Source organism: Mus caroli, chromosome 1 (genome assembly GCF_900094665.2).
Source record: "Mus caroli chromosome 1, CAROLI_EIJ_v1.1, whole genome shotgun sequence".
NCBI lineage: Eukaryota > Metazoa > Chordata > Mammalia > Rodentia > Muridae > Mus > Mus caroli.
Window position 1 is genome coordinate 68916403 of NC_034570.1, and position 26602 is coordinate 68943004.

The 26602-nt window shown below is 54.6% G+C and overlaps 2 protein-coding genes and 1 long non-coding RNA gene across 10 annotated transcripts in view; 2 read left to right on the plus strand and 1 right to left on the minus strand.

The window, feature by feature from the left end:
• Positions 1-1788: 1788 nt before the first annotated feature.
• On the plus strand, positions 1789-9072 carry Gmppa (GDP-mannose pyrophosphorylase A). 8 transcript variants are annotated; one of them, XM_029479795.1, is made up of 15 exons: positions 1848-1864; positions 2007-2165; positions 2589-2715; positions 2816-2913; positions 4130-4233; positions 4764-4950; positions 5253-5312; positions 6323-6453; positions 7060-7074; positions 7363-7497; positions 7618-7715; positions 7885-7931; positions 8083-8175; positions 8341-8509; positions 8798-9072. In XM_029479795.1, exons 3-15 carry the CDS (start codon positions 2676-2678, stop codon positions 8896-8898), a joined length of 1278 nt encoding a protein of 425 aa, XP_029335655.1. In that variant the 5' UTR covers positions 1848-1864; positions 2007-2165; positions 2589-2675; the 3' UTR covers positions 8899-9072. The 8 variants fall into 8 exon arrangements, with proteins under 8 accessions (XP_021024318.1, XP_029335650.1, XP_029335651.1 ...); XM_029479803.1 differs by having other exon boundaries at positions 2655-2715; XM_029479804.1 differs by having other exon boundaries at positions 2661-2715.
• A 6973-nt stretch (positions 9073-16045) lies between these two features.
• The window catches only part of Asic4 (acid sensing ion channel subunit family member 4), a 25104-nt gene continuing 14547 nt past the window's right edge, over positions 16046-26602 (plus strand). Inside the window, 2 exon segments of the mRNA XM_021163174.2 lie at positions 16046-16679; positions 16681-17301. Coding sequence (XP_021018833.1) covers positions 16338-16679; positions 16681-17301 — 963 coding nt within the window. The 5' untranslated portion in view covers positions 16046-16337.
• LOC115031539 lies at positions 21365-25261 on the minus strand. Its single transcript, XR_003837195.1, has 5 exons — positions 25135-25261; positions 23138-23201; positions 22697-22793; positions 22347-22474; positions 21365-21689 (listed from the first exon to the last, which is right to left on the minus strand). It is a non-coding gene; the product is annotated as an uncharacterized LOC115031539 (long non-coding RNA).

Genomic DNA, 26602 nt, shown 5'->3' on the forward strand with positions numbered 1-26602 from the left:
CGATGCCAACCAGTGCTCAGATTCCATGGGCATCCTTATGGAAGGTTCATGTGCTCTAGGTTCAGAACAGCGTCACACTGTGGGCATCTGCAGTGGTAGTGTCCAGGCAGGAGTGCATTTGTAGCTGGGCCTCGTCCAGACCGGGCGAGGAGGAACCCACCCTCCACACTGACTGGAGGGCATGACAAGCCTAGCAATTTCCTCCCTTCCTCCAGGTCCTGATCCCACCCAGACTGAGAAGTCAGCCCGGGGCTCCCATCCTAGGATTCTAGGATCCAAGGTCACAATGTGAGCCAGGATTTAAAATCTAGTTTTCTGGCTCCCAACCCAGGGCACTTTCCTTACACACAGCTGTCACCGAAGCACTTGTGAGAGCTGTATCTCTTTTGATCTTCTACTTGACCCAGAGAAAAAGGGACAGGGATAAGTCCTGTTTAATAACGAAAGAGATAAAAAGTAAAGGCTAGTCATCTGTCCAATAACATACTGTGAATTCAAATGCATCATGAGGAGTTAGGGCCAGATATTCCTCGTCTCATGGTGATACTCGTGTCCCATGGTCGGGTTCCCCTGTCCTTTGTTGAGTCCATGCTAAGGTACAAAAGGGACCTCAAAGACGCCATGGCAACACTGACTGCCCACTCATGTCTGCCAGACCAAGCACGGGTAGGACATCGAGAACCACGACAGGGTGGTCTAGGATCTGCAGCCAAGGCAGGGCTGAGACTGGGACCTGTGTGGTATTTGTTCCCAGAAACTGGACTGCAAAGAGTGAGCTTTATAATTGACGCTCATTACACACAGAGATAAACTGACCCACAGATCCACCCTCTGTCTCTCCACACCTTCCTCAGGGTGTGGAGATTGGTCCCAACACCACCAGCGCCTTACCATTCCCCAGGACTACCGCACTGAGCATGGCCCAGGGCTTCCCTCAGGTGGACATGGCTTGAAAGGGACCATCAGACCTTTTTGCCCTGGCTGCGAGTCCAGGTGCTGGTGGGATCCAAACCCTCTTCTGCCTTGCTTAATAAAACTGCTTTCTGGGCTGGAGAGATGGCTCAGTGGTTAAGAGCACCGACTGCTCTCCTGAGTTCAAATCCCAGCAACCACAAGGTGGCTCACAACCATCCGTAATGAGGTCTAACGCCCTCTTCTAGTGCATCTGGAGACAGCTACAGTGTACTTAGATATAATAATAAATCTAAAAAATAAAACAAAATTGCTTTCCTTCTGACCCTTTGCGTGCTTGTTTGTTTTGTTTTCCATCGCTATTTCCTCTCCCTGTTCCCCTCCCGCCCCCCAATATTTATTCCAAGACCCACAGGCTAAGGGTCACAGAATGTTGGAGTCACTAGGAAATCTGGAAAGCTCGCCTGGTCCGATGCTTCATTTTACAGGTAGTAGTCATCCGGAATAGGATTTCTCTCAATGTCAAATTTCTCAGTTGGACAAATTTTGGAACTGTGACTGCTCCTTTTCTTTTGCTCAGTCTAGGCTCAGCCCCTCCCGGCTGTTCTAAAGCTGGCCACCCAGGGGATTGTCCTGTGAGTTACTGCTCCGCTGTCTCTGGGCCCATACTGGAAAAGCTTAGGTCTTAATCTCAGTTTCCAGGCCTAACTTCTTAGCCCCCATCCTCACTCCTCTCTCTCCTCAGTTAAGCCTTGCCCTACGGTGACTTGACCGAACGCACCAGGTTTCCAGCACGTTTCCCAAGTGTCTTATTGGAGTTGGAGAGAGAACGTTTTCAAAACTACAATTCCCAGAAGCCCCTGCGAAGGAGCTCTCGCGGGTTGTAAGGAGACACGTACGCGGAAGGAGCAAGCAGTGGCAGGCGGCAGAGCTGGCGTAAAGGGAGCTAGTGGTAAACGGATCTACATGGTGGAGGGGGTGGTGGGCAGGGTAAGGGGTAGCGGACGGACCCTGGACGTAGGGAGGGCTCACAGGGCCTGTCTTTCTTTCCTCATGCCCACGCTTGTGTTGGTTCTATAACCAATGGCTACGAGAAACTGACGTCTATTGGACTGACTCAGTTGTGGGGTCCAGGTCAGCAATCAATCTTTGGAATCCAGAGATTCCGCACCAGTGGTCCGTATGCGCACGGCTGGAGTAGTAGGCTCAGCGTTTGACATGTCAACGGAACCTGTCTTTTGATTCGAGCACATGTAGGTAGTTGTAGAATTCACAGTCAGCACCTAGAGGTGTTAGGGTTGGTGCTCATCAAATGCAGATTGATGTTAGTTCTGTACTTGGGGCGCATTCATAGGATTAAAATTAAAGCCCAGAGCTCACTCAAGGTTTGTGGTCCATATTCACCGTTGGGATTCGGGGTTGAACAGCTAGAAGGAGGAAGCAGTCATTTGCAAGGCATTGGGACTAGAGGTTTCAGGGTTTTGAGATTTGGGGTCAGAGAAGGGGGTCCGACGAGTACCCGTGTTTACATAATTTGTTCACGGCCAAAGAGAAGTCATTAGAGATAAAAGGGAGGGCTGCAGGTTTTTGAAGCCGTCTGAGTTCTGGATTGGGAAGAATTTCGTGATTGTGTGCCCAAGGAGAGACTATACTGAACTTTTGTGTTTACATCCTAGGAAAGGACTATGTGTCGTCATTTGGGAGTCTGAGATCTGGTTGTAATTATTCTGTTGTGGTTTGAGGTTTAGGTAACAGCGCTCATCATGCTCAAAGCTGTGATTCTCATTGGAGGCCCCCAGAAGGGTGAGGAGATGGGGAACAGGAGAGCGGGTAGGCTGGAGAGGTCGGTGGGGTTGGGACACAAGGAAATAGGAAGCTAAAACGTTCTCCTGTCCTCTCTCAGGGACTCGCTTCAGGCCTTTGTCTTTTGAGGTGCCCAAACCTCTGTTTCCTGTGGCAGGCGTTCCCATGATCCAGCACCATATAGAAGCCTGTGCCCAGGTAACCCCACACTTCCTGCCCCCCTCCTTCATGCTGTGTGTCTGTCTTCCATTTCCCAGCTGCCATCTTTTCCCACCAACTACCGCTCCAAGGGCTGCCATTCACAGGTGTCTGTGCACTGCTTCAGGCTGTGCATGCAGCCAGCCCTGGTGACTTCCCTGCCTCTTGCTGCTGCTCAGATTTCACACCTAGTTTTACAGTATGGAATGTGAAGCCAGGCAGGGATCTTAAAGAATAAGCTAGAGCCATAGCACGGGGAATCAGTGATAAAGCACAGAGCACCTATGCTGTAGCTCCTTTTCTTTATTGCTCCATTATTGGGATAGACAAGGTTTGAGTTTGAGTCCTGTCTTCCTACTGAGACCTGGAGCAAGCCAAATTTCAACCTCTTTCAGTTCTAGTTTTCTTATCTGTAAAGGAGATTAAACCTCCCGTGCAGAGTGTTGAAGCTGTAAGATGCCTAATTCAATGCAGACCCCTGATAAATGACCCTGTCATCTTATGCTGGAACCAAACTTAGAATAATATATAATGGGAGATGGTTTGGTGGGTAAGTGCTTGCTTGCACAAATGTGAGGCTGTGAGTTTGATCCCTGTCATCACCCTTTTAAAGAGCCAGTGTTGGTGATAGGTTTGTCATCTTAGGACTGAGAAGGTAGAGAAGGTAGATCACTGGGGCTTCCTGGCCAGCCAGGCTAGCCTAATCATTAGGTCCCGGACCCCAGTGAGCGCTGACCCTGAGAAGGTGGGCTACTCCTGAGGACAGAGCCATGTAGAGATCCAAGATTGACCTTTGGCTTCCATGTGGTTGTTTACACAGGGGCTTGTGTACCCCCACATATGCATGGGCACACATACACAAGCTACACAAACAACTCAGAGACACAGCATGTGTCTAGTATGTGTGAGGTCTTGGGTTCAATTCCCAGTGCTGGGTGTCGGAAGAGGTGACAAAGAAGGCAAGGCAGAAAAGATGACTGGATTATACATGACTGTGGCTTGGTGGACAAGGTCGGTCCAGTCCAGGTACATGGGAGACTATAAAAAAAAAAAAGTGGAAAGATCACAGCTGAGAGTTCTAACTTCCTCACTGTCCAAAAGAAAAGCAGGGTCGAATGGCAGAGCTCAACTTTTATCCTCTAGACTTCTGGACCAGTACCCAGATCTTCCCAGTTCCCATCAGAGGTTTCTCTGGCAACCTCTTCCTTTGTCCTAGGTCCCTGGGATGCAGGAAATTCTTCTCATTGGCTTCTACCAGCCTGATGAGGCCCTCACCCAGTTCCTGGAAGCTGCCCAGCAGGAGTTTAACCTTCCAGTCAGGTGTTTGAACATACGTGTGTATGTGTGTGTGTGTGTGTGTGTGTGTGTGTGTGTGTGTGTGTGTNTGTGTGTGTGTGTGTGTGTGTGTGTGTGTATGGGTCTGAGTCTCAAAGCTCTTGGGAATGGGTTGAGTCACCAGGGTTCACCCCATACCCAAAAGGTACTTATTTTGGGCATCAGAATTACTTTTTTTTTTAAGTTTTATTTAGTTATTTTATGTAAGTGAGTACACTGTCACTTTCTTTAGACACACCAAAGAGGGCATCATATCCCATTACATCTGTGGTTGTGAGCCACCATGTGCTTGCTGGGACTTGAACTCAGGACCTTTGGAAGAGCAGTCAGTGCTCTTAGCCGCTGAGCCATCTCTCCAGCCCGAGAATTACTTACAGAATTACTTAATATGCGGTTTCCTTGCCGACCCAGAGCAGAAGTGCTGCTGACAAGGGTGGAGGTATGGGGGGAGGGCAGGTCAGGTGCCCTCCTGACTCATGGTGTCTCACTGAGCTGGCTGGGGCTCCTGGGGACAGGTACCTGCAGGAGTTTGCTCCCCTCGGCACAGGGGGTGGCCTCTACCATTTTCGGGACCAGATCCTGGCTGGGGCACCTGAGGCCTTCTTCGTGCTCAATGCTGACGTCTGCTCTGACTTCCCCTTGAGTGCCATGTTGGATGCTCACAGGCGCCAGCGCCACCCTTTCTTACTCCTTGGCACCACGGTGAGAGGGCTGGAGGCTGTAGAGACTGGGGCCACTCTAGGTCTTGGGTAGGGGTGGAGTTGGGAGGGAGATGTGCTACTCCAGCAGTTACAGAGGTGTCACTGGCAACCCTGAGCCCTTTGGTTGCTGGAAAGTAGAGGGGCGGGGGGGAGGGCGGCTGTCAGCTCTCAACTCTGCTGAAGGCCTGTCAGTGTCAGAGCTGCATGCCAGGTGCTAACGGTGAAGTGAAGGAAGGGAGAGAAAACAGCCTCAGCCGGCCCCGGAGGAGGCAGGTCACTGTCTTGGATATGTCTGTCTCGCAGGCTAACAGGACACAATCCCTCAACTACGGCTGCATCGTTGAGAATCCACAGACTCATGAGGTGAGAGCGGGATGGGGTGTATCCGGCATCTCTAGGGGATGCTGAGAACGCTTTCAGGAGGGGTCCATCATATCAAACAGATAGGACAGTTTGTGTGCCATCCCCTCCCCCTCTCTAGTAAATCATCTTGTAGCTCCTTAAGAGAGAATGACAGGGGGAAGGGGCGCCAGCTCGTTTCTGTAGGAGTGATGTTTTAATAAATGTATTCACGGGGCACTACCGGAACACAGAGAGAAGCCCAGCAAGAGTCTGACGTGAGGGGTCAGGGCTTCCTTCAGGAAACAGGTAGAGATGAAGGAGACTGCGGCAGAGAGAACGGTTTGTGCAAAGACAGGCAGGAAGTCCACGGTGACCCATAATTACTGAGGTGGGAGCATAGTCGCTAGGGCAAGAAGAGCCTTGTCCCTGTTTGTGAAAATCCCTGCCCATGAGTCTCAAGGACTTAGACACACAAGCCATTTTACTTGTTCATAGTTTAATATATATAAACTCTACATGGAATATATATGTGTAAGCTTACATGCATATGCAGTTTTGTGGCAGGCACCAGTTAGACATGAAAGAAAAAGAGCCACAGAATAAACACATTCCCCACCTCTCAGGAAACCTCAGTCTAGTAGGAAGGACAGTCAAAAGCCAATCCTTGGCACAATGGCCTGGGTGAGGTATAACCTGAGGCTAGGGGTGTCAGGTGCAAAGAGCTAAGTGGAGTTGATAGCAGAGTGACAAAGAGTAACAATGTCAACTTGGTTCCAAATGAAGGGTTTCCCAGAGGAAGAGGCAGAGAAGAACATCCCAGTGGCCAGTTATTTCCAGTTATTTTCCTGGAATACCAATAGTTAGGGAGGATTGAGCACAGGTAGCCCCCTGGGGATGTGAAGCCAAGGTATGAACTAGCCCGTTCGGGAGTTGCTCTTGGCGGTAGAGGGGCCTGACGGTGAGGTGATGTAGTATGAGGTGGTGGTGTGGAGGTCTGCCCTCCGCTATGAACTCTGCCTTCACTTCCTTAGGTTCTGCACTATGTGGAGAAACCCAGCACCTTTATCAGTGACATCATCAACTGTGGCATCTACCTTTTCTCCCCAGAAGCCCTGAAGCCTCTCCGGGATGTTTTCCAGCGTAACCAACAGGATGGGCAACTGTGAGGCAGGCTCCATGACCCTGTGACCTAACCCCAAGCATCCCCGACCCAGACCCGTGCCCCCTGCCAGGCTCTGCAGGTCCCATGGTCACCCTGCTCCCCGGCTTTCTCCCCTTGCCCTTTCCCACTGTCATCTGTAGTCTGCCTCCCTAAGTCCCTCCCCTCCTAACCCATTCTGTCCCTCTTCCTTACACACCCCAGCTCCTCCTCTGTCACCACCTGCCCATTCCGCTTCTGGTCCATTTCTCTCCAGCCCTGCTTGTCCCACAGACATCTTTTGAGAACAGAAGGCAACACACACTTGAGTGCACATGCGCTCAAGTGCAGACACGCACACGCGTGCACACACACACACTCTCGCTTGGGCTGCCCAGAGCCTTGCTGGCTAATGTCAGGTTTGTCCCTCCCAAGTCGGCTACTAGGTCTCCCCCTCCCCACCCAGCTCCCATCTCACGCCTCATTCATCTGCTGACAACATTTCTCACTCCACCATGTCTCTGCTTCTCTCCATCTCTCCTGGCCTCTCTATCTCTGTTTCCGCTGAGCTGGCATCTCTACCATCTCTTTCCCCCTCCCTCTCTCTGTGACTGTCTCTGCCCTCACCAGCTGCCTTGCTCTGGGGTGAGTTTGGTTTTTTTGTTTTGTTTTTGTGCCATCCAGTGAGGGAGGGGAATTAGCTGGGTGAATGGGGGGAGGGTGGGCATAAGCAGGGATAGGAGGAGTGGGGTCTAGGCCTGGGGCCCCCCAGTGAGAGCAGTCAGTCGAGGGGAGTAGAAGAGATTCCTAGGATTTGAATAGACCTTGGTAAAGCAGCTAAGCGAAAGGAGTGGCAAAAGCCCCTTCCACTCCTTCCCGGAGAGACTCCCTATTTAGACTTACCTAGGGATCTGAGCCCCCTTTCCCGGCCAGGGAGGAGTCCCCAGGCTCGTGGCCTGGCGCAGGGACCATCCGACTAGAACAGGACGTGTTCTCAGCCTTGGCTGGGCAAGGCCAAATCTACGTGCACCTCACCGACGGTATCTGGAGCCAGATCAAGTCTGCAGGGTACGTGGGGGCTGGGGAAGACACCGTACCACAGATCTTGAGACTTAAGAATGTGGTATTTGGGGAGGTAGGCACAGGCCCTGCTGGACCCTGAGCGCCCCTCTCCCTTTTGGTCCCCAGCTCAGCCCTTTATGCCTCCCGCCTCTATCTGGGGCGATACCAGATCACTCACCCAGAACGGCTAGCCAGACACACTCCAGGGGGCCCACGCATCAGAGGTACACCCCCCCCCCCCCCCCGTCCCATTACTACCCTTTACCCTCCCACATCCTTGGACCTACACTCTTCACCTCGGGTGTGGAGGTGAAGGCTCAGTCTCCCCCCCTCCCTATCCAGATGTGTTTTGGGGTATCTGCCCCCCCTCCAGGTTGTTTCTTCTGCTTTTAGGAAATGTTTACATCCATCCAACCGCTAAAGTGGCCCCATCAGCTGTGGTAAGTAAGCTGTGGCCCCACCTTCAGGGAGAGGCTGTTGGGATCCGTGGGGAGACCAAGGGACCAAGCTCAGGTGCCGGCCTGTCTCCCCGCTTTGGAATAACTGTTGTATCCCCAAGTCCCCCCACAAGTATGATGATCCTCTCCACAGCTGGGCCCCAATGTCTCCATTGGGAAGGGGGTGACCATAGGCGAGGGTGTGCGTCTGCGAGAGAGCATTGTCCTCCATGGAGCCACTTTGCAGGTAGGAACCAGGCACACAGCCAAGAGTCTGGGGGGGAAAGGGGAGGAGTCAGGTATGCCTTCCAGATCAAGAGGGGTGAGCCTCACCCCAGGCCCTGCATCTCCCTTCCACACCTTCCTGTGCCTGCCTCCTGTCCACTCACCCTGAGCCATCCTATTCCAACAGGAACATACCTGTGTCCTTCACAGCATTGTGGGCTGGGGGAGCACTGTGGGGCGCTGGTCCCGTGTAGAGGGGACTCCCAATGACCCCAATCCCAATGACCCCCGAGCTCGCATGGACAGTGAGAGCCTCTTCAAAGATGGAAAGCTGCTTCCTGCCATCACTATCCTGGGTATGATTTGTTGGGGCCTGGGGGCCCGGGTTGAGGGTTAGCAAGCTCCACAGGTGAAGGCTGGAGTCTGCAGGGATGTTTGTTCTTGTGTGTATTGTGCGTGTGTATGCATGAGTGTGTGTCTGTATTCCTTAAGCAAACATTTACCAAGATCCTGCCATGTACCCAGCCTGAGGGAATCACTGGGGGATGAGGCTGGAGCACAGATGGGCAGGCCTGGCCATGGCCCCAGCTCCCTGCCTCATCACCTCTCTCGACCTGTTCCTGGTGCCCTCATCCACGCTCCAGGCTGCCGCGTTCGGATCCCTGCCGAGGTGCTCATCTTGAACTCGATTGTTCTACCACATAAGGAGCTAAGTCGAAGCTTCACCAACCAAATCATCCTGTGAGGATGCTGCCAAAAGGCCCCCAGGACTCCCGCCCACTCTCCTTTGGGCTGCTGCCTGCCTGGCCAACTCTGTCCAGATAGGACCTGAGGAAGCCACCTTGTAGGGAGCCTTGTGTGTGGCCAGGGACACCTGGCCTCCCTCCCTACTCCCAAATAAACCCCTATGAACCTTGGAGCCAGCTTGGACTCCGCTCTTGCCTGGACTTGGGGGGGGGGAGTGGAGGCACAAGAGGGGCAGCTGAGTCAGGCCCCCCCACATTAGCATTTAAATTGGAGTCGTTGCTGCTGGCTCATGAATAATGAATTCGGAGTCTTGGTAAATCTCCCCCTCCCACTGCCTCAGCCTTCTGCACTAGCTGCTTTAGAGGAAGGCCCTCCAGGCTCCCTGGCCCCCACGACCTTCACCCTGCTTGCTGGCCTGCCTCCCCGGGCCTGGCTTTCCAGAATGCTGAAAGCTGAAGGATTTCAGTGGGCACCCTTGCTGGGAGGCTGGGACGCAGGCTGAACACCCAGCAGCCTGCTCTCCTCAGCTCCATGCCAAGACCCAGCCCTGGCCTGTTTAACGCTCTGCCAGCCCCATCTGCTCCCAGGCTGGCTTCGGGAGTTGGGGGCTTTGCCCCTACCCAGGGGTCTTCCAGGATCTAGCCCCCCCCCACTTCTCCGGCAGAGGTCTGATTTCAAAGAGGCCTCTTTACCCCTTGGCAGTCTGATACATTTTGGCAGGTCATAGCCCTGCTCTCCACACATCCCCATGTTTGCCCATGACCCCAGTGTGCCCCTCTTGGCACCCCCCTTTCCACAGCTGTGGGTGCTGAGTTTAGTTGCCAGATGAGCTGGTAATGATCGTAATCTGCTAATTGAGAGGAATCTAATTACCCGAAGAGAATAGGGGGGCAGGGTTTGGGTGGGAGACAGGAGGGGGTCCTGGCAGCCAGCTTGGGTGGCAGGCAGCAGGGTGTCGGGACCTTGTTGTTAACCCCAGGGTCAGGGACTGAGCTCAGGATTTCATAGCTTTCCGGGCAGGCAGTTAGAAAGATACATGGGGACTGGACCACAGCTGACCTGGGGACTGCCCTAGAGATGACCTCCCATGCCATGAGGGCTGGCTGAGAGCTGGGGGGGAGGGGGGGAGGGGGAGGGAGATGGCCCAAAGTCTTAGCAATCCTAAACTGTAACCGGCATCTCCACAGCCCCTTTTCCTGGTTTCTTCCTAGCCTGCCTCCAACACAGACCTGTCACGTCTGCAACCATCAGCAGAGATGCAAACCTATTCAGCCTGGGGTCACCTCCCTAAGGAAGGGGCTAGGAGAGGGTTGGACCACAAGGCCAAGCTCTGGGTTCCTTTTCTTTCCTCCCCCTACCCTGACCCTTCTGTTCCAAGTGGTTGGCAGAGGCCATGGCAGCTCCATCATAAATATGATAATTTAATTATTTTCTCAGCAAAACACCGTGAAATCCAATAAGTCTGTGTCAGGCCCTGGCCCCCGGGACCCCCCTCCTAGACCCAGTGGGGGTGGAGACATGATGGCAAGAGGCTCTGAAGGGGGAAAGGGTCAGTGAAGGTGGTATGGAGGAGGGATGCTGAGACCTTCAAAACATTGCCCAGGCTGAGGGAGTCGCAGGTGCACGGTGTCTTAAGGGTGAGGGGGTGATGCCCTCACTCCTTCCGACCACTCTTCTGCATTGGGAGAAGCCAAAGCCCCATCTGTCTGTCTAAGGGGGAAGCTCACAGCCCATGAAGTGGGAGCCACTCTGCCTCCAGAGAGATAGCAGGGAGCCCCCTTATCTGCTACTCTGGGGATGTGCACCCAACCTTCATTAGCCTCATGGAGATATAGGTGTAGGAGGGTACTGGTTCAGGGGTGGGTTTGAGAAGGGAGAAGCCAGAAGGAACTGGGGTGGAAGGGGGGTGGCAGTGAGCAGGGGGAGGGATGCGGGGGAGGGGCGTGCTCCCAGCCATTAGTGCTTTTTTTTTCTCCCAGTTTCCATAAAAAGATTATTCTGTAAAATCAGCGAAGGGGAGCGAGTTGGGGGCCGGGGAGGGGGGGGGTTGGGTCCCTGGCATCAAGCTGGATGGGGTGACAGGGGAGGAGAGCTGAGGACAGGGACTGAGTATGGAGGAAAATTTGGATGGGCTTCAGGAGCAATCGAGATAGAGAGCCAAGAACGCTGGCTAGTGTTGGGGAGGGACTGGTCAGAGTGGTGTTGTGTGGGGGGAGCAGTGCCCTCTCTCACTCATGTCCTGCTGGGGTTGCCCAGGCCCCAATCCTACCTCCATCTTAGCCCCTCCCCCTGGCATTTAGCAGCCATTATGGGGGAGCAGATTGCAGCCTCCTCCCCCTCTCTGGGAAGCAGGCACAGCTGGGGCCCGCCACATCTGCCGCATCAGCACGGAACACAGCTGGGTGTGCCCAGAGCCATGCTCCCCAAAACACAAAGGGGGTGGGAACCAAGGAGAGCCCAGACCCCTGAGATAGACACACTGACACCTCTGCCAACAGACACTTCTCAAAGGGAAGCAACACCCACCAACACACGCTCCCTGTGTGCAGAGACTGAGAACTGGCAAACACGCAATTACCCGGCCCCGCCTGCCACCTCCGCTCCCCTCCCGCACCCCCCTCTTCTTTCCTCTCTTCCCACTAAGGCTGCCTTCTGTCACCAAGCCATCTCTGAACTGTCCTAGGCTAGATTTAGGGGAGCAAGGGGTTTCATTGGCACCAAGAACACCTTCTGGTAGGTCAAGGGATGGAAAGGGACGCCTTGGGAGCCCACCCTGGGTAGCAACTTACTCTTCTCCAAGACTGTACCCCTCCCCATAAGGAGGCCTACCCCTAGTCAGGTGGGGTGTCTACACCAGTGGACTGAGCATCAATGGCCTATTCCTTTGACGCGCCTGTGTTCCACTGACCGCCGCAAGGAGGCGCTGTGTGCCCTCGGTATCTCCAGATCCGTTCTGAGCGGCTCCTGGGGGCCAGCCTCTGCCAACCCTATTATTCGGCAGTCCTCTACCCTCCCCAGTTCATCGCTTGGCTTAGTTTTGCCACCCCAGGCATGTGTGGGGTGTAGGACTGTTCATGACAGGAAAGTCCTCCTTCCCAGAACGAATGATCAAGAGTTTTCTTCTTTCTCCTCTCCTAGTTAAAAGCCCCTGATTAAACCTGCCTCCTCAAAGCTCTCCTTTCTCTGCTCGTCTCTGTGGCCGGGTGTCTTGCCCTCAACCCTCTCCTCCCTGCCCCCTCCCATCATCCCACTCGGCAACCCCCCCCCACGCCCCTCGGAGCTTTAATCCCTCCTGCTGCCGTGCTGCCTTATCTGCTCCCAGCAGCTTTCGCTGCTGCAAAGCCCTCTCCCCCTCCTTCTCGGGATCTTCTCTCCCTCCTTCCTGCTCTCTCTGCTCTCTGACCAGCGCCACCTCCTGCCTAGCCTCTCTGTCACTCAGACCCCCATCTCAGGGCTCCCTTTCTGACACCAGGGATGAGTGCCTAAAGGCCCTTTGCCCTCTCTCTGGCATCTGCTTAGGGTCTGTGGGGTGCCTACCTACTCCCACCCTCCCTCTTCTACCTCAGCCCTCTACACTGACCCCTCAAACTTGTCTGTTTCTAGCCAGTCAGGATGTATCTTTCTTCCTGTCCTCCCTTTCCACATCCCCTCCCTAGTTCCTCCAGGATTTCCCTAAGCTTGAATCCCACCCTCTTCATTCCTGGTGACCAATGACCTCCGCTTGAGAATACCCAAATGCCTGACAGAGGAGCGGATGCTTCCCTGGGATAGCCCCGGGAGGGCCCTGTCGGGGTGCAGAGAGTATCGGTGACAGTGGGGGCAGGGCCTGGCGGTGGGACGCTAACCCTCTTCAGTTGCCTCAGATCACGTCCGGTCCTTCCCATCCCCCCCTTGGCCGGGACTCTCATTAACCGCTTCTCCTGCCTCGTCCGTGGCATAAATAACCCAGATAAATCAGCCGCCGTCCGCCCCCCGCCCCTCGGCCCCCGCACAGCCCGTTTGTCACTGCTGCTCGCTCACCAGCCAGGCCTGGCCAGGCCAGGCACACCCTTCCATCCTTGTCCCTTCCCGCTCATCTGCTCTACACTGGCTTCCCACCCCCTGGTCAGCACCAGGTCCAGAATTCTGAGCTGGGGTGGGTGTCAAGGAGGTGGCCCTTGGGATCTGGAGGCTGGGGACTGGATCTATAGAATGCTCCTTAGGAGTTCAAAGGTTGTATAGTTTATGAAGATAGCCAGCCAGCCAGGGGAGTCAGGAGCCCTCATAGGACAGGAAAGAACAGAAAAGGCTTCCTGGGTGGGTGGGTGGGGGGGTCCCTGGGCTGTGAAGAGGTTCCCTGGGAAACCTCTCAGGTTCTGCCCAGGGAGTCTCGGGTCTCCCTTTGGAGACATTTTGCTCAAGTAAAACTTCCAAGCATCCTCCCAATACCTCTGACTAATCCAGCCTGCCCACCCTGTTGACTCCGCCCTTTTCCCAGTTTGCCTAGCCCAATGTACTCTGACCTTTACCTCCCTCTCTTGCTAACCTTCTCTTTCCCAGTTTCCGGAAGCCTAACTCAAATCCCAGGGCCGGGAGAACTGGGCTATGAACAAATCTGAGAAATGGGGATAACTGGAGGGCAGAGCAGTCTGAGTGGGGGCTCACATTCTGCCTGAACGGTAGCCCCTCCCCACACTCCAAACTCCGGAGTCCCTAGCAGCCCCTCCCACTAGCTTACAGCTAGCTCAGGTCCTAACCAGCTCCCCTTAGCCCTGCTTCCCACCCCCACCTCTGCTCCACCCCTAAGGGGGCAGCTGGTCCCTAGGGAATGGGTGAGAGAAACGGAAAGGCTGAGGGAGCTTGGGCGCAGGGCTGGGGGTGGGGGTGGGGAAGAAACTGGGCCGGGCCCCAGGGACCAGCTGGGCAATGAGCCGGGGAAGCAGCCGGGAGGCTAAATGAGGGAGATTATCACCCAACTGCAGCCGGGCAGAGAAGGAGGCAGGCAGGGAAGCAGGGAGAAGGGGGGGAGAGGGGACAGGGCCAGAGGCAAAGGGGGTATGGAGGGATAGAAAGGGGGCCAGAAGGGGCTGGGGGTGGGGAGAGAGTGAGTGGAAACCGCCAAGAGATGGGCTGAAAGGATGGGGGTCCCCACTGAGAATAGCCTGATTCCAGGAGGTCTGGGAGACTGGATGGTAGGGACTTGCGGACAATTAGAGACAGCTGGCCACCGGGCAATGGTGGGAGTCTGCATGTAACAATCTGCTGCTTCATTCCAGTGCCCTGGAGTTCCCCCACAGACCCCACCCCCACCCCCCACCCCGGTATGGAATAACCACCCAACGTCTTTCCTTTTAGAGGTAGAAGACTCCCTGCTGACCTGAAGTTGGGGAGTAGGGGGGGGTATCACGATGGAGGTCAGCATGCTGTGGAGACAGCTTGACCCTGAGCACTCAGCCGATAGAGCAGAATTCAGACAGGATATCAGGGCAGTGGTGGGTGCTGGGGGAGACTAGGGGGCAGCTCTCACTTTCTTGGCAGAGTCCCAGACCGAAGTAACCTTAAAAAAGCAATTAAATCACCCTTTTTAAAAACCCAGTAAAGAAAAATCAATATTGGGAGAAAAGGGAAGAAAGAAAAGGAGGGATGGTGGGTATGTGGTGCAGGGGGTGGGGGTGGGGGTACTTTGGAAAGGTCTGGAAGTCGAAGGGGATGTGGGGGGGGGCAGAGTATGGAAGACTACTGACAGGGTACCAGGTAGAGAGGGGGCTAGCTGTCTGTGGTCACTTGGACCCTTCCATAGGAACTCAGCGCCTGCTTCCAGTGCCAAGTCAACTTCTACTGTGTCCCAGCCAAAAGCAGCCCTTGAACCTGCCCCCCCGGGGGGTCTTCTCCTCCCAGTGTTGGAGCCTGCTGACCTAGACCCCTGGGAAGCTTGTAGGGACACCCAGCTGTGGGGCCCTGGGAAGCCACTTTGCTGAAAGGCTGGGAACATCTAGTTAGAGCACCATGCATGGCTAGGACCAGGTGTGCGGGTGGATGGCACACTGGGGTGCCCCTCACTAGGGGCCTGACCTAGCCTTGCAGCCAGGGTGGGCCGAGCAGCGGCCTGAATCCCCCAAGGGGAGCTATGCTGGTGACCCTCCCTCGGGGCCAGCCTGAGATTGCAGGGCCAGGCTGACGCAGGGGAGGGGTGGCCGTTGGACAGCGCGTGGACCTCGGGCTCTAATCCCCAGCAGCTGCCGTTTCCCTCAGATCGATTCCCTTCTCACTTTTTTTTTTTCAGCTGCTGGTTCCGCGGCTTGGATCGATGGAGCCGCCTCCCCCTCCCCTCTGAGCTTCCTCTCCCTGCTGCTCATTAGCACCCCGATTAATCAGCCCCCCTTTCCTCCCAGGACAAGTGCTTCCTCTCCCCCATGAGGACTCACACTTTTACACACCCCAGGGGGGCACAAGTGGACCATTCTTGCTACCCCCAAGCGGGAGGTGCCAACGTCCCCCCCTCCCGGTGAGCCAAGAGGGGCTTCCACTTCCTCTCGTGATGGTAACCCATGTGTCTGATTTCCCCTCCAAGATAGCAGCCTGCAGGGCAACCCTGTCTAGCTCTGCCAGAGGACAGGACATTCTGGGCACTGATTTCCTTAGCATAGTATTTCCATTGAAGCCCCCACTCACCTTCCCACCGGCTCTAATAGCTCCCCTGGGCGCTTCATTTCCTTCTACCCTGCCTCTGAGCTCTTAGCTCCCCGGCCTGGTTCATCCAGATTCCCTTCCTTTTCCCCAAGCCTTGTCATAGCAAGGGATTTGGAGACTAAAGGACTAGTAAAGTGGCTACAGACAAGCAAGCCAGGCAGGGTGGCCTCTGCTTCAGTCACAAGAATGACTGAACCTGGGATTGGGGGCAAAGTCAGAAAAAGGGAACCAGGGTCCCTCCTGGAAGGGGTAGGGATGCGGTGGATGTTGAAATCAGCAGCAAGACTCCAGGAGAGGGGAGTCTGAGTGAAGCCACAGTTGTCTCTTTATCTCTCTTGCCTGCCCTCTCCTTCCTTCCCTCCCTCATTCAAACAAGTGGCTCTCACAAGGAGTTGCTGGAAGCTGCTTTGAGTGGGGCAGTGAGATCCCTGAAAGGCTGGAGTCAGGAGTCAAGGAAGCCGGGAAGTGGGGTTGATTGACCCTTCGCGGGGTGTGGTCCAGAAGAAGTGGCAAGGAATGGGCTGAGAACTCAGCATAGCACCATTCCCTGTTTGGCCCGAGACTAGGCTATCCGTGGCCCCCACGCTTGACTAAGGTACAGCGAGAGAGTTTCAGAAGCAACCCTGATCCTGGAATCTCCATCCTGGGCTGGGGTAGGGTGGGGCTTTTCCCTCCCTGGCCTGGCTCCTGCCTCCTGTGCCAGTGCCCGACGGTGAAACGCTGTTGACATGTCCTGAATTATTAAGCACGGGGTGGGCTCCAGAGCACATGCTGAGCGGAGCGGCTGGGGCTGCGCGGCGTGGCGGAGCAGCGCTTGCTCCCTCGCTCACTCGCTTGCTCGCAGGGACACACGCAGGGGCTGACAGCTGTGCGGGTGCTGATAAGGGAAGCCACAAGGAGACGATCGAGGAGAGAGACAAGCGGCAGCAGAGGCAGCAGCGGCAGAGGCAGCGCCGGGGCTGCGGAGCTGCTGGGAGTGGGAGTGACGCCCCCACCTCGGGCCCCCACCCTGTCCCCGTCCTCCTCCTGGTTGCCCTGAGTTTAGAAGAGCAGCCGCTGCCGCCACCACCACTCCGGAGGGCACCAGGGCTGCTGTCCAGGGAGGGACAGTAGCAGTGAGGCTCTGGCCAGTCCCAGTAGCCGGGGACAGATGCCGATCGAGATTGTGTGCAAAATCAAATTTGCTGAGGAGGATGCAAAACCCAAGGAGAAGGAGGCAGGGGATGAGCAGAGCCTCCTGGGGGCTGCTCAGGGGCCAGCAGCCCCTCGGGACCTGGCCACCTTTGCCAGCACCAGCACTCTGCATGGACTGGGCCGGGCCTGTGGCCCTGGCCCCCATGGACTGCGCAGAACCCTGTGGGCACTGGCCTTACTCACCTCACTGGCTGCCTTCCTGTACCAGGCAGCCAGCCTGGCCAGGGGCTACCTGACCCGGCCTCACCTGGTAGCCATGGACCCTGCTGCCCCAGCCCCAGTGGCGGGTTTTCCGGCTGTCACCCTCTGCAACATCAACCGCTTCCGGCACTCGGCACTCAGCGATGCTGATATCTTCCACCTGGCCAATCTGACAGGGCTGCCCCCCAAAGACCGGGACGGGCACCGTGCAGCTGGCCTTCGCTATCCAGAGCCTGACATGGTAGACATCCTCAATCGCACTGGCCACCAGCTTGCTGACATGCTCAAGAGCTGCAACTTCAGTGGGCACCACTGCTCCGCCAGCAACTTCTCTGTGGTGAGTTCTACCAGCTGGGCCACCTGAACCTGGGGTGGCCAGAAGCTAATGTGGAGGGTGGAGGGTGGTACGTGAGGGTATCCTCAACAGGGCTTCCCTTCCTTCTGCCACCAGAGGCGGGCCTCGTGTCTCCCTCAGCTGGTGTTTCCCTCTGGCTCCTCAGTCCAGGAGCAGTGGATGCTCAGAAGGGCTTACCCCGGTGGCACAGCTCCTTCTCCTCCTCTTCTTCTGCTGCTGCAGTGTTCAAGGTTCAGAGGCCAGGGCTATTCCTCGGGATGGACCCAGGGCCCTGAAGCTGGTCTTCCTCCCAGGACCAGACAGACTGAGCCCCACTTTGTTCTTGTTCTCCTTTTCTTCGGGGGCTACTGGATTCTTCTTCCCACCAAATCAAAGTGACAGGGAGAGGGTTGCTAGAGGGGAGAGGTGTCCCTATCTAAGGAAGGACTGGGGGTGGGGGAAGGAAGGGCTGCCTTCTGGGGAGCTGGCCCGGCCAGCCAGCTGGATGGAGATGGTCTTCGTGTATCTTGGATGCCAGTCTCTTTCGTCTCTGTGTCTTTCACACACACACACACACACACACACACTCAGCCCTTCACAGCTGTTCTCACACACCCCTCTTTCATGCTCCCCCTGGTCGGTCCTGCTTGCCAGTGCCCCCACCCCCTCTGGTCCCTGTTCCTGCTGCTCCCTTGCCTGGATCTGGCTCTGGCTCTGGCTCTCACACTGGGAATCACTCATTCCCTCTCTGTACATAACTCATCCTCGGAGCTGGCACACGGATACACACACTCAGGGACATGGTTTCCTCGCACACTCCCTGCCATGCACACCTAGTGTCCCTGTCACTACATTCATGCACACCTGCACACCCACACACCCAGAGAGCTATTCATTCCATGCCTGTACCCAGGTTCATAGCTGCCAAGGATGGGGGTCACGCTGGAGATGTCATCCTAGCTCCTGACACCAACCTACCCCAACTTCTGCCCACCGTTCTCCAGGCAGAGACCACTGGCACCATCATCCCCGTGTATGTGAACACAAACACATGTGCCCTCAGCAGGAGTGAAGTGCCAGCCCTGCCTGCTCTCCTTGCACACTTCCCGCCATCAGGTGTATGAGTGTGGGGGATGTGTCTTGGATGCTGTCAGGTTTATCACACACACTCACAAGCTATGATTCACAGTGTGCTTGAGTTTGTCCCCAGTCCCCAGTTGATGCCTATGTGTGTGTGTTCTCATCCTTGTGGCTATTGGCTGGTACATGAGCAGATGTATAGTGGCATGGAGGTGCCCGCTCACACTCAGCCACCAGCAGCAATGGGTACGTTCCTTCCTGAGAGCTAAGCTCCTCACCCATAAGCTCTTCCTCTCCCTGCCTCAGTGTTACCAGGGAACATGTATCAGCCAGGTTCCCGGCCCCACCACATCCACAGTGTCTAGGGCCTCTTGCTTTGGCTTGTGTGGGTGGATTCGGTGGGAGGAATTAACATAAAGAGAGGGGCAGGAGGGAAGGAAGATTGTACCAGGAGTGGAATTGGGGAATAGCAGTCTGTTGTCTAGCTAGCTACACGCTCTGACTTCTAGGAAAATAGAACACTGCTCTCCAAGACCAGAGCTAAGAGGGGTGTGTTGTGTGAAGTGAGTGTGGCCCTTGGGAATCCATGGGACTCTTGCCTCGTGGCCTCACCCCTCTGTGATGGGGGTGGGGAGGAATTCAGTCTCAGCAGGTGCTGCTGGGGCAGAAATCAATGGGGTCTTTGTGTCCCTGAGTTTGTGTCTTAGCTCCAGTTGGGGTGGGCAGGAAAGGGGAAGGGCACCGATGACACAAATCAATGGAGGAGAGATGGAGGGCACTTAGAAAGTGAAGGGAAGGTGACAAAGGGTTTCTCTTAGGATAAGGGGTGTCCAGAGAATACAGGGGCAGGGATTCCCTTGATCAAAGCTTGACCAAAGTTCTTGGAATCCTGGGGATGAATGGGGAAGAGGAAGGGCAAGGATAGCTTTCCCTAGGTCCTTTGGTATCCTGGGAGAGAGGGAGAGAGAGAGAGAGAGACAGAGACAGAGACAGAGACAGAGACACAGAGATAGAGGGAAAGCTGGTGGGGCTGTGCTGTGGGGCTGTTCCAGGGACATCACTGCAAGAGGGACAAAGCAAGCCCTGGGGGACAGAATTCCCCTTTGAGGTTCCTACACCTCCATGCCTACCCTAACCTGGACCCATAACCTCCTGCTCACACCCTGCCCCCCACCTGCTGCATATAAATTCTTCCTGGACCTAGAGTACTCAGTTGAGTCTGGGACAGTTAGGAACTGGACTGAGAGCCATGGTATTGGAGAAGATTGAATGTGTTGCCCGGGTGAGACTGGAGGCCTCTGGTGAGGACATGAAGTCCCCGTAACTCAGCTCTGAGGTGAGGATGTTGGGGTGCACGATGGGGATTTGAAGGGGTTTGGTGAGGTGATGAAGATGTGAGCTGGTTGAGGTAGCACCTGCCAGGGAGTGGGCGACAGGGAAATGGCCAGTGATGGTGACAGACAAGCTTCAGTAAGGGACTGTTCTGTGTTTTCTGTTGCCTTCCCTGTTTCCTCCTTCCCACTCCCCACTCTGCTGTGACCTTTCCTCTGGAATCCAAGTTAATAAATGTCACATTTTCCAGCCTATTTTTACTCTGGGTAATGTGCCCTCCCCCAGTCCCCTAAGCAGCCACTCTTGCTTCTGGTGCCACTGAGATCTCTCTCTCTCTCTCTCTCTCTCTCTCTCTCTCTCACACACACACACACACACACACACACACCACACCACACTCCCCAATATCCTTTCATTTATTCCTAGCCAGGAACTCAAAAGGCTGGTCTGTGGACCGATACACGCTAGGCTCTTTGCTAGGACCTGTGGGGGACAGCAGAGAAGGGAAGCCCTAGTCCTCAAGCCCTGTCCTCAAGATGCCTTCAGTCTCGTGGTAGAAGAGGGACAGGGATCCTCAAAAGCTTAAGCAACCATGCAAGAGTTAATCAGCCATGCAAGCGATGTCATAAGGTGCCAGGATTAATTGCCAGATGAGGTTCGTAGATGGTTAGAGCCTGAGTTCAGAGAGAGAGGCCACTCTGGGCTAAAAGAGGGCTAGGGAGGGTTAAAGGATGAAGCAGACAGAGTGAGGTTTGGAGAGGAGAGAAAGAGAGTCAGGGGTTCTGAAGGAGCCTACTATGGCCTTTCCCACCCCCACTGTCCTCCCTCAGACCCCCAGCTCTTCTCTTCCCTTCTCTCCTCCAGTCAGTTCACAGGAGCCCTCTCCCACTCGCACCTCATACTTTCCCCATCACTCCCTTCACCCTGACACTGTAGGGGGCTCTTCCTTCCTCTTTGTTCCCACTATCTCCCAACTATGTTTCAAGCGCTGGCTCTCTTCCTCCCTCCATCATGGCTCACTCTCAGTCAGCTTGGTAGGAGGCAGTAGCTCTCTCCTAGCTCTCTCCCTAGCCTCCAGCCTTGCTCGCTTGCTCGGTACAAATGCAAAGGTGGTAGGCAGCTCTAAAAGCCAAGCATCTCCTCTCCTCGGGGGACAGGACAGTAGGCATGAGTTCTGGAGCTGTCTGACCGAGCTGTCTGACTGTGTGGACTTGTACCTCAGTTCTATTCTGTCGTGTGGCCTCGAGGAAACCAAAATGCTTTTATGAACATCCATTTGTGTATTACATTGTCTCTGGGGTGGCTTTGAGGATAAGATGCCTGAGAAGAGTTTAGTACACTGCCTGGCAGGCACACAATGTGCACTCTGCAAGTGCCAGTTGTCAGAAATGCCACCGCAGCAGCTCTGGGCCATCTTTTATCTCACTGTCCTCAGTATCATCTGATGGCTTCTGATCCCTGCTCTGGAGCAATGCTGCTCTCTATCCTCCGGTCGTCCCTTAGACCTTTGCTGTCCATTGTGTGGTTACTGCCTTCCCAAGCAAGCACACACACACACAACACAATACACACACACACACACAATATATATATATATATATATATATATCAGTGCTAGATGACAAACCTTTTGCCAAGATGGAGACATCCTTCATCTGTATTTTCCAACATGGTAGTCACTAGCCACACATGGCTGTTGAGCATTTAAAATGTGATTTGGCATGTGCAACCAGTGCATGTTATCTTGGACACCATACTAGTGACTAAGGTTCAGATTGCCTGGCTGAGTCAGGGCTAGAATTACAGAGAGGACTAAACGATGGTGTTTTGTAGGGTCTGACAAAGTCAAGCCGAGGTCCCAGGTTAAGCTGGGAATGGTTGGAGGCTTTGGGGTGTCCAAAAGCATCGTGTGAATCACACAGATACTACTTTTCCCAGAGGCAGGCATGACCTTGCTCTCTTCTCTTCCATGCCCCTGCCTGGAAAATTGAAGCAGAAAGGAGGAGGGATTCCCTTAGGAGGTGGGGGAAGGTCCCAGCTCCTCGTTGCAGCCCCCCCCAAGATTGAGGGTACAGACAGCCCCTAGAAGGGCAGGAGGCCAAGGCTCCATGGGCACCTTACTCTCTCCATTCCCCCTTGGCTCCCAGGCTTCCCTCCCCCTCCCAATCCTCCTTCCCCGCACGCTGGTGACTGCCGTGACTATTAATCACTAGCCCTGTTCTCTTCCTCTCTACTAATCAGGCACAATTAGACAAGGCCTCTTCCAGCTGGGCAGTCCCCCCCTGCCCTCCCCCTCCCTTCACAGCCCTCCCTATCCGATACCCAGGACAGCTCTGAGGCAATGAGGACTTGATATAAGCCCTGAGCTACTCTGGTTGCCCTGGTGCCCAGTTTGGGGCTTTTCAGCAATCTCCTCTTTCCATTTGTCTCCTCCTTGGTCCCTGGTCTTGCCTAGCGCTGTAGTTCAGCCAATATTAGCAGGCTCAATCTCTAACCCACTGCCACTGTCAATCAAAGGGGCTACTCCATCCATGCATACCTCCCAACTCCAGACCTTTCCTATAACCCTTGACTCTAGAAGCAGGGGGTGAGGGGGGTGGGGGGCATTTCTTCTAATGTTTGTTCAGGCCTCTTACCTTCCAGATCAACTTTATTAACTCTGCCTGAATCCCCCAGGCAGTCCTCTGACCCTACAGTCCCATTGTGTCTGGAGGTGTGACCCTTGAGCACATTTAGTGAACATCTGGATGAAGGCTGCTCCTGCCTAGGAGGGAAAAGTTAATGAGATCATCTATAGCAAAGGGTCAGGTCTCCACCTCAGCTCTAACCAATTGTTGCCCACGTGAGGATGTCGGTAGTCTTCCAAGGTGTCAAAAGAAGCTCCAAATCTAGTTTGTTTCAATAAAAAAGGTTCCCAGAGCTTAACCATCCTGTAGACTGCCTGCAGCTTACACTGCAGAACCCAGGTGGGTAAAGCACACCTTACTTTGTACTGGCTGCTGTTCCTCGAGTCCTCCTAGAGGGGGCGCTCTCGGTCGGCTGCATTAGCAGTGAAGATGGTGGATTGGATTAAGGTAGTTTGCCTGAAAGGAAGAACAGGGAAAATTGCCACAGAGGGCTGGTCTTCAAGGGCAGTGGGGAGGGTCGTGAGAGACATGCCCCACCCGGCCCCACTCAAGAAGCCCTGTAGCCTCTTCATTAATCAGGAATCAGCCCCGAGCTGGGCTCATTATCAGCCCAGCTTCTCGCACTGCTGGAAGATGCTGATTAGCATCTGAAGAAATGGCCCCCATACGGTACCTCTCCCGGCCTCCTTCACGAATCCCCATCCCTGCCCTTGGGCTTCCAGGAGGAACCTGCCCCCTCTTGTGGTGGAGAGTAGGGTTACGAGATCCAGGTCAGGATTGAGGGGTAGAAAGGATCAAACCTGGAGGCAAAAGGATCCTAGAGATCTCAAAGAAAGTCCAGCCTCTAGGCTACTGGATCCAACCCTGGACAGGGAGAGAAGTGGGGACGGAGGCTAAGGAGGAGAAAGGACAGCAACTTCCCCCATACACACACACACACACACACACTCTCTCTCACACACACACACACACACACACACACACACACACACACACACACACACTTCCTGGATCTCCTGTATCCACAGGAGCAGCTAGGTCAAGGAGGTGGGATAGCCAGCTTCATGGGCAGTGGGGAAAAGCCCTCATCTAGCAGACTTGTTATGCATTTTGTTGTCATTATTTTTATGTTTGGTGGGCCGTGACAGAGCACCCTATCCCACCCCCCTGTGCAGTGGGAGGAGGCAGGAAAACTGAGAGCCTCAGACTGAGAACAGCAAAGTTCTAATGCTGTGTGTCTTCCAGAAATGGCAGGGATGCCTTGAGTGTCTTCCCTTGGCTCCCGAGGGGGGGGGGGGACTGAAGGGGGGGCGGTAGCAGGACAGAATATCCAGTCCATCCCCTAAATGTTCACGGTGCCCTTGGGACACCGCTTGGGGCTGGGGGTGGGGGGAGCAGTTCCAGAGAGCTAGGCATAGGCTGCGGCAGGCAGGCGAGGCAGCAGCGAGAGTTCAGAGAGGAGCCACGGGATGATTAAGGGGAAATGGAGGATTGATTTAGGAGGAAAGATTAAAGGAGCTAAATCCGTGGCGCTTGGCTCAGCGGTGACTAAGCGTGGACAGGATAATAGCTTACAAATGTGTGAAAGGTGTAAATACCAAGCGGGGGGCGGGGGAGGCAGCTTGGCTGGCCAGGGGAGTGGGGACAAGGGACTGGACAGACCCTGGGGAGGGCTGGAGACTCCTGGGCACAGTGGAGTAGGCTTCTCCTTAGCGGGGATGCGAGTGGAGGTTGGGATGTTAAGGGGCCGCTGGTTTCAAAAGGAGGTTTCATTTCTAGGGCAGAGCTCCCTAGACCTCGGGGTGAGTGACTTCCACATTTCACTTCAGCAGGGCTAGAGACTAAGGTCACGGGTTCAAATCTGACTCAAGTCCTTCAGTGCTGCCTCAGCACCAGGCCTTTTGGTAGTTCCTAGGCTCACTGGCCACACCCAACTCTGGTCCAGACAGAGCTCAGTGTACACCGGTCAGCGCTGTCCCTGCTCCCGCCCCTCTAATCTCCTCCCCGGCCTCAGCGGGCGGCGGGCGACGGTGTCTCCCTCCGCGGTGGAAGCCTCTGGCGCTGCTGTGTGCACGGAGGTCACTTTGCCGAGGAGCCGGGAGCCGAGGGAATGCAAATGAGGCGAACCCAGGGAGGAGAGCCGAGGAGCCGGGAGGAGACAGAGGGAGGGCGCTGCTCGGTGATGGATGCCTGCCCCGCAGGCGAGGGAGCCAGCGGGAAGCATTGCTGGTGGGTGCGGCCTCGCAGTACGGGGCGGGCAGTTAGGCCTGTGCTGCCAAAGTGAGCCTAGTGCAGTGGGCTCCTGATAGGAGCCCCACCCACCCGTCCACTAGACGGACGGATGGACACCCTACTCTCTCTCTCTCTCTCTCTCTCTCTCTCTCTCTCTCTCTCTCTCCTACTCCATGTCTCCCCAAGTCTTGTTGGAATTGAAAACTCCCGCCCACCAACTGTGAGTGCTAAACTCTTCAACAGCTTTGTTTGCATCAGGCGATGGGGATGCCAGGGAAAGACTTAGTTACTGATTAAAAACATTTATCGCCTGCAAAATTCTTTCTGGGGTCTAACGCTTAAGCTTAGGCAATGGCTGCCCGGGAACAGGTGTAACTGTTTACCTGGGTCCCGGAGTCCCTCCCTCTTCTACTTGGAAAACAACTCCGAGCTCCCAATTCCATACTTCTACTTCCACAATTTCTCACATGCTTTGGCTACTGGACCTTAGCCAGCTCCTCCTTCGCATCCACCAGGGCTCTCGTGCTTACGTTTGAACCAACACTACCGCCATTTCCAGACCCACCTTGAGGAAGAAGGCTCCTTGAAAAGTACGTGGGTGGCACTGGGCGCTAAGAACATGTGGTCCATCTGATGTTCTTCCTGGGGAGTGGGCCAGCCAGCTTACTCAAAAGAGGCAATCCCTCTCCCTCCAACCGGAAGCAAACTCCTGTTGCAGCCGCAGCAGCTGCCTTGGCTGGGCTCTCCAGCACAGCATGGAGCACAGCCAGTAGTATCTATTTGTGTGATTGTTACGTTTGTGTTCTGTTCCCTCTTGTAGACCTGGCACTTTGAGTATGCCTGGCACATGGTGTAGGTGCTCAGGGTTTTAAATGAACTCATGCCTCCACATCCCACAGCAAACTCCTTGAGGAAGACTGTTTTGTTCTGGGATGTATCCCCTGTGTCAGACACAGTGCCTGAAACATTGTAAAGGCGTAAGGAATACTGCTTGGCACATGGGCTATCCCAACACCCACCATTCTCTGCTCTGCTACAGCCTGTGACCTTGGCAGTGTCTTACCCTCTCTGCGCCTCCACTATCTCATCTGTGAAATGGGGACAATAAGAATAGCTTCTATCTGGGGCTGGCGAGATGGCTCAGCAGGTAAGAGCACTAGCTGCTCTTCTGAAGGTCCTGAGTTCAAATCCCAGCAACCACATGGTGGCTCACAACTACCCATAATGAGATACAACGCCCTCCTCTGATGTATCTGAAGACAGCTACAGTGTACTTACATATAATAATAAATAAATCTTTGGGCGGGAGGGAGCAGGGACAGAGCGAGCAAGGCCGACCAGAGTGAGCAGAGGTCCTAAAATTCAATTCCCAACAACCACATGAAGGCTCACAACCATCTGTACAGCTACACTGTGCTCATATACATAAAATAAATAAATAGATAAATAAATCTTAAAAAAAAAGAATAGCTTCTATCATTTCTTCCTCCAGCATTAAAGAGTTCATCTATGTAAAGTACTCACATTCCTGCTTGATTCAGAGCAAACATTCAGAAAATTGCTATTGCTGTTGCTAAAGTGTTATGTAATTATCTCCTTTCTCATGACAACTTCTAAGGGTACCTGATTCTATTCCCATTTCACAGATGAAAAATGGAGGATCAAAGAGGTCTGAATCCCACAGACCTCGATAAAAACAAGTCCTGGAGGTAAGCCAGGCTGAGCTTTCCATCTGCTGGGAGAGCCACATCTCAGAGCCTGTGAGCTGTGCTCTGAAAGAGCTCCGTGCTGATCACCCGCCAAGGGCAGATATCTTTACTAAGAGGCAGGATACCATGTGAAAATGGACGTGCTGTGCTGTGCTGTGTGTGCTGTGCTGTGCTGTGCTGTGTATACTGTGCTGTGCTATACTGTGCTGTGCTGTGCTGTGCTGTGCTGTGTGTGCTGTGCTGTGCTGTGCTGTGCTGTGCTGTGCTGTGCTGTGCTGTGCTGTGTGTGCGTGTGTGTGTGTGTGTGTGTGTGTGTGTGTGTGT